This window comes from Palaemon carinicauda, chromosome 3 (assembly GCF_036898095.1).
Source record: "Palaemon carinicauda isolate YSFRI2023 chromosome 3, ASM3689809v2, whole genome shotgun sequence".
Lineage (NCBI taxonomy): Eukaryota > Metazoa > Arthropoda > Malacostraca > Decapoda > Palaemonidae > Palaemon > Palaemon carinicauda.
Window position 1 is genome coordinate 130,346,517 of NC_090727.1, and position 7,500 is coordinate 130,354,016.

At 37.8% G+C, this 7,500-nt stretch overlaps 2 protein-coding genes across 3 annotated transcripts in view; one reads left to right on the plus strand and one right to left on the minus strand.

The window, feature by feature from the left end:
• Window positions 1–7,500, minus strand: part of LOC137638522 (uncharacterized) — a 361,032-nt gene that overhangs the window by 202,662 nt on the left and 150,870 nt on the right. The window lies entirely within an intron of this gene.
• LOC137638520 (uncharacterized) overlaps window positions 1–7,500 on the plus strand; it is an 8,973-nt gene that overhangs the window by 233 nt on the left and 1,240 nt on the right. Inside the window, exons 1-3 of one of the 2 annotated variants that reach the window (XM_068370639.1) lie at window positions 1–598; window positions 856–950; window positions 6,164–7,500. The exon at window positions 1–598 is cut by the window's left edge and continues 233 nt beyond it; the exon at window positions 6,164–7,500 is cut by the window's right edge and continues 1,239 nt beyond it. In XM_068370639.1, coding sequence (XP_068226740.1) covers window positions 943–950; window positions 6,164–7,500 — 1,345 coding nt within the window. In that variant the 5' untranslated portion in view covers window positions 1–598; window positions 856–942. Of the gene's footprint in view, window positions 951–6,163 lie in introns of both variants that reach the window. The other variant, XM_068370638.1, reaches the window with a different exon arrangement.

Below are 7,500 nucleotides of genomic sequence, written 5' to 3' on the forward strand. Positions count from 1 at the left end.
GACAGGATCCGTTCTTGAATGTCGAACGGAACATAGACGAATGAGACGTGGAAGCCGGGAAAAAGTCACGTGATTAAGGATAGCTTGACACGCCCAGGACGACCATATATAAGCAACGAGAAGACGGCATCTCGCTCTTCTTAGTAGTCACTCTGTATAATAGGTCTAACGACCTACTTAACCTGCCGGGTCTCCTTGACGACAACACATGGCGGCTGCCTATACCAAATTGAGGGACGGCGATTACGTAGAATACTAAAGCAGCCGAGAAATTACAGGGGAACAATTACCCCTGAGAACGAAGGACGACGAACAAAGTTACTACGCCCGCACCTGAGTGTCTGTGAGTGCGTTTGGCGAGACGTCCCAGAGCGACCGAGAGGCGTGACGTCCCCGAGTGACCAAGGCGTGTCTAGAACTTCGCGCCAGCCTTCCCAACACCTGACGAAGGCTTATACTTCAGCGACGACAGTAGGCCTATAGATGACGTTTAGGCCTAACTAAACCAGGATTCACCAAATTCTCCAGCCAGTGTCAAGACGTCTGAGTTCGTCACTAAGTGTTAATGTAGAAACCACGCTTTTGTTTTTGACTGCTTGTAAGTGCCTGTTCAAACCCCTTTTTATGTCTAGTAAAGAAAGAAACCAGCATTCGTATCCCTCACCCACGAAACTTTGCTTATGTAAACTCCTGAGAGAAATTCAATTAATATTAAACTAAAGGAAGAGGTAAGATACTAGACTAATTAAGAAGTTGTTGCTAACTAAATCAAGGACATCTTCACAAATGGTGGCATCGTTAAGGGATACTGTGCCGTGTTGTATTAAGTTTGAACTAATACTGGCTTTATTTCAGGAAAGTGCTGAAACCCCCTTTTATGTGTCGAAGAAATACAAAACAATCTCAAGAAAAACAGAGGGAAACCAAAGGAGTCGTGAACCAATGGATATGTGAGTAGTTTGCATGTTTTCGTTCACTCTCTTGTTTTGTATAAATACTGTCTCTCTATAGAATAGGAAGTTAGGGCATTTGTCTCTCGTAAGAAAATTTTGGTGTTTTAATTTTTCCTTTTTTTGTGATATGAGTCTGGACAATATTTTCCAAAGACTTACACAATATCAATACGACTTGAGATTAACTGCAGACAGACGGTCGCGAAGTGCTAGTGTAGGAAGACGTCAAAATCTGACTAGAAACCGAAGTTCGAGTCCGGTAAGAGCAAATATTGCCGATATGAATTCCGCTGGGCTGATCACACAAACCACACGGTTTTGTGGAAATGTAAGTAGGGATAATCCCGACAAACAAAGGTTAGAGAAATACAGTGTAGATAAGTGGTTAGCGGACACAGAGAATAGGATCGCTAGTTTTAAAATAACTGACGATGTTGCAAAAATTAAACAGGCAATGATGTTAGTCAACGTAGACGTAGGGGATGCTCACCCTACATTAAACGGTAAGGCCTTTGAAAAAATTACCACTTTCAACGAGTTCAAGGAGGAATGCAGACTATTGTGGCGATCGGCCAAGGAGACCGATCGGTTGTTGAACTTGTATAGGTTTAACTCGGCTAAATTTGAAGGTGATTCCATGCCTAGTCTGTATACCCAGGTTCTGAATCATTTAGGAGTAGTTAAGGAAGACATTTTGTCATTACCCACAATCACGGTAGGAAACAGAATGCAGTTTAGTGAGGATAATAACCAACTGGTGGATTTAGATGAAATTTTGACTTATATGGCCTACGGTACATTGTATGCAGCCTTTGGTGAAAGGGAAAGGAAGGCTTTCAAGGACCTAAAGTTAGATCCTGCCCAGAAGCTCACAAAAACGTTGAGCCAAATCCAGGAAATCATCCAGAAAAACGAGACCCAAATTGAAGAGGTCACTTTTTCGGCAAATACCAAGCAAAGAAGGTATCAGAATTACAGGGAAGATAAAAATAACGAGACCGGTAGGAATAAATATTACCATAAAAATTATCAAAATAACCAGCCCCCTTACAAGTCAAATGAACAAAACAGAGGAAATTATAATGAAACATATAAATCTAGAGGGAATTATCATCATAAGGGAGCTAGACCAAAGAATAGGTATTGCCAGTATTGTCAAAGAGGAGGTCACACAGACCAAGAATGTTGGTACCAAGGTAAGAAACATAATAAACCCTCCGAAAATACTCCTCAGGTACAGGCAAGGGATAACTCAAACCCTACTAATTACTCCGAAGAAAAACAAGGTAACAGAAAGTGACTAGAAGAGCAGGATAGGAGTCCAGGAAATAGGGAAACCAAAGAATGGAAGGATGTTGCAGGTAGCGGAGGTACATCCACGTTGCCAGCAACCTATTTATCCTTCCGACAGCAATCATTACCCAAGACAAATATCAAGATAGAAGGTAAAGAATGTCTTAGTTTGTTAGATTCAGGAAGTACTGTAAATCTCATAGGGCTCCATACCTTAACTGATTATTTGAATATACCTATTTCTGCAATTAGGACTGAGGATACATTAATTCAGGGGATAACTGGCAATCAGCTTAACAATGTAGGAGCCATAGATTTAAACATTGAATTGCTAGAGAAGAAGTGCCAAGTGCCATTTTTGGTTTTGCAAGAAGTAGCATTTCCCGCTCGAGCTTTGATTTCTTTTGCAACAATGCAAGATTTTGGCATAGTTTTTGATTGTCAAGACAGAAGATTAGTTCTAAAGGGAAATAATCAGGAAGTCTGTTTCCAACTTGTTGATGACAAGTCCACTACAAATTTGGCCAATTTGCAGGGGACCGCTTCGATAGTTGAAACACACTCCGGTTCAGAAAGAGAAAGGGAAATCAAAGTAAAATCAGAAGAAAGGGAGAAAGAAGAGAATTTAGCAATTGCACCCAGAAAGGGGGAAATTACTTCTTGTAAAGGCAGCACACATACTAAGGAGAAAAATGTCGACAGAGAATCTGAGAGAATAGATAAAAGGGAATTCCAAGAAGTTTTGCTGCTAGGCACATTGAATTCACAAGAATTAAGACACTTAAGAGAAACAGAATCTCAAAAAGGAGGAGATGAAGATTCATGTTTTTGTACTCAAGTACAAACTGGGGAAATAAGTCTGATCAGCACAGCAGATGCAAACAAAATAAGATTTAGGCTAGCTAGAGATGTAGTACTACTGCCCAATACTCTTACTAGAGTATATTTGATAACCCGCCTACACACTAATAATGATGTAATCTTGACCCCAGAAGGATTACCAGAATATGTCAGAATGGATAACTCATTAGTTCAGATGGAGGGATTAGCCTGTACTACTTATGTCATGAATTATTCTGATAAAAGACTCCATTTGTTAGCGGGTACAGAATTTTGTACAGGAATAGAAGTTACACACAAAATGATTCCGTTAGAGGAGGAAGCATTCTTTACCATAGGAAACATTGATGCAGGAATAGATAGGGAGATAGATAACACCGATTTTCCTGAGTACCGTAAAAGGTTAATAGAAACCTTAAATAAATATAGGCAGGGCATAGCAATTACAGGTGATAGGTTAGGTAGGACTGAGGTGTTAAGACATAAGATAATCCTAGATGATGGAGCTAAACCCTTTTTCATACCTAATTATAAATTACCTATCAGCCAACGTCCAATAGTAGATAAAATGATAGAAGAAATGAAAGAAGAAGGAGTGGTCATACCCTCTAAATCACCTTATAATTCTCCCATGTTGTTGATTCCAAAGAAAGATGGAAGTTACAGATTAGTGATTGATTATCGCAAGTTGAATGCGAACACAGTTCCTGATAGGATGCCCATGCCTGTAATAAACGATGTTTTGGCTCAGTTAGGAGGAGCAAAGATCTTCTCATCCTTAGATCTACTAAGTGGATATTGGCAAGTACCTTTAGACGAAGAATCAAAGCCATTAACTGCCTTCAGCACACATAAAGAACACTTAGAATTTCAGGTAATGCCATTTGGGTTAACATCAGCTCCATTGACTTTTGTAAGGTTAATGTTACAGATCTTAGGAGACATAGAGAATGTGTCAGTCTATTTAGATGATGTCATTATATTTAGCAAAGATATAGAGAGCCATTTCGGAACCATAGAAATCGTTTTAGAACGACTAAGACTGGCAGGATTAAAGATAAAGGTTAAGAAATGTCAATTCTTGAGGAAATCATTAGAATATTTAGGACATGTGATCAGTGCTGATGGATTACGCATGCAAGAAGGAAAAATAAAGGCGATTGTGGAATATCCTGCTCCACAAAATTTGAAAGGTGTAAGAAGATTTTTAGGGATGATAGGATACTATAGACCATTTGTCAAAAATTTTGCTACTATAGCTAAACCATTGACAGAATTAACTAAGAAGGATGTAGAGTTTGAATGGAAAGCAGAGCAAGAGGAGGCTTTTCAAAAGTTGAAGGAGAAATTAATCCAAGATCCTATCTTAGTGTATCCAGACTTTAGCAAGCAATTTTACTTAGCATGTGATGCTTCGAATACAGGAATAGGAGCGGTTTTGTTACAGAAGGCAAAAACCCGAATGAGGGTAGTATATTATGCAAGTAGAGTCCTGAATGCGGCCGAACGAAATTACAATACCACAGAAAAGGAATGTTTAGCCATTTATTGGGCACTGAGAAAGTTTCGGCACATTTTGTTAGGACACAAAGTAAATGTACTTACTGACCATAAACCCATCTGTGACCTATTTAAGAAAAGAGCTTTCACTAATAACTTAAAGTTTAATCGATGGTTTATTAGTGTGCTAGAGTTTGCTCCAGAATTTAGATACATTCCAGGTAAGTTTAATACTTTAGCAGATGGATTATCTAGAGCACAAGAGGATACTGAAAGAATTATCACAACTAACACTTTTTGTTTCAGCTGTCAGGTCGTAGACTTAGATTTGGAGAGAGTTAAAATCGAACAAGAGAAACAAGAAGGTATCAGGAAAATAATAGGAGATTTGCTACAAGATGAAACCTCTAGGTCAGATTTTGAATTAATAAATGGGATATTATATAAGAAGGCTAAGGATAGGAGTGCTTGCTCTAGACTATATGTGCCTGACACCCTGACTAAAGAAGTATTAACTCTAACACATACCCACAAGTTGGCAGGACATCCAGGAATCAAAAAGACTCTGAGAACAATAAATAGAAATTATTTTTGGCCTAAGTGCAGCGAAGAAGCAAAGCAATTTGTAAATGAATGTCAAACTTGTAATAGGCATAAAGGTCATGTAAATGTCAGAGCTCCTTTAGAAAAATATCCTAGTAATTTAAACCCTTTTGAGGTAGTTCAGATGGATCATATAGGACCCTATCCAAAAACTTTGAGAGGAAATAAATATATACTGGTATTCATTGATTATTTGACTCGGTATTTAGAAATTGTCCCAGTCAGAGATAGAACTGCAGTTTCTGTTGCAGAAGCTTTAAAGACCAGAATACTCACAAGACATTCGTGTCCGGAGGTACTTTTGTCGGACAATGCACCCGAATTCACCAGTGAGGTAATGAAAAAGCTTTGTGAATTTTTTGAGATAAAGAAATGCGAGATAACCCCTTATAAGCCGAGTTCAAATGGGACAGTGGAAAGGGCCAATAAGAAGATACTGGATGTACTGCGAACTATCATTAGTCCAACTACAGAAGATTGGGACCTAGCGTTAGAGGACGTTCAGTTTACTTTGAATAACACAGTAAATGAGACAGTAGGAGAAACCCCACACTTTTTGCTTTATGGTTATCAGAAAAGACTGCCAAACTCATTGTTAGATGACGCAAAACCTCCTAGGCACACATATGATTACCAGGACTATATAGCTTGGAAACTGCAAAGAACCTTTCAAATAATAAGACAAACCAGACAATCTTTAGAAAAGGGCCAACAGGTAAATAAGAAATACTATGACACAACTAGTTCCATGACTGACCTGAAGATAGGCTCACAAGTATATATAAAGGTACATGTAAAGGAAGGACCAAATGAAAAGGTATCTCCCAAATTTGAAGGTCCTTATAGAGTGTTAGAAAGGGAAAGGAATAATAAATTTAAGCTGATACATGAACAGAATTTAGATGTAAGGTATGCCCATTGGAATCATATGAAGGTTGTAAAAAACTAATCCATGGTCCTCTCAACTTCTACAGGAAGTGGTGGAAAAACTTCCTTCTGATCCTACCCCTGGTGGTCGGTATCACTTGCGAAATAGACATTAAAAGTGGGGCCTTGATACAAAATCATGGAAAAGGTGAACTGTTAACAGATTTTGCTGTAGTAAAAATTAATGTCAATTCAATATTAGAAAGGGAAGAACATTTGAACCAGTTAGATAAAGAACTACGGAAGTGCATACTAACCCATAGTGATTCTGCCTTTGTAGAAGTATTAAGAAATTTACAGGGTAAAATTGAAGACATTGTCAGGCCTCAAAGAAACAAGAGATCTTTGTTACCTTTTGTAGGAAGTGCCTTTAGTGCTTTGTTTGGAGTGGCTACAGAAAACGATGTAAGAGGTTTGACTGATCGTGTAGAACTAATCGAGAAATGGGCTAATCAGAAGGGTAATCTTATAAGTACTCTGATAGAAAATAATAATAAGAATGTAGAGAACATAAAAAAGATGGTGGAATTTATTAATCAAGTTAACGTGAATGTTTCTAATAAAATAGATGACGTAGAACAAGTGTTTAAGTTGATTCATGAAGTAGAAATCGAGATTGGTGATCACAAGGAATCTGTGAACGGACTAATAAATGCACAAAAGGGAATACTCAGCCCTGCTATCATTTCTCCAAAAACTTTGAAAGAAATTATCGATTGGTGTATAGTAAATAGCCATTCCAAGCCTTTGCTAGAAGATATATTTTGGTATTACACAATGTCAACTGTGAAAGTAACAAAAGGGTATTTGTTGGTATTGATCCCCTTCAAGGGTATGAATTTGTTTGACCTATATACAATACATCCTTTCCCAGTTAAGATAGGAAATGCAACAATAATTTGGAACCATCCGAAGGTTCGTCTAGCATTGGATAAGAACAAGTTGTTGATGATTATTTTAGAAGAAGGTGATTTAGAACAGTGTGTGTTGATAAGTGAAAGTCAATCCATGTGCAATTTTGTGCAAATTAAACAACCTATGAGCAATTTTCCGTGTATCCAAGGTATTTTCTTTGAGAATTATGAGTTGATGAGAGAGTGTAAATTTGAAACCTTTGCTTTGCCATACAGGGCATTACATTTAGGTAATGAGATTTTTGTTTATGTACAAAGTACTAAAAATGCAGAAGTTACTTGTGATGGGAAGACTCAAACATTTCAGTTAGGAAACTTGAAGTCATTTGCAGATTCTTGCTCAGTAGTGATAAATGATTATCTCTATTATGTACCAAGTGTGTTTTTGCATTATGAGTTAAATCAATCTTCCATTGCAAAGAGTTACGAGAACAAGATTAATCATTTTCAGCTAGACAAATTAACAGTGG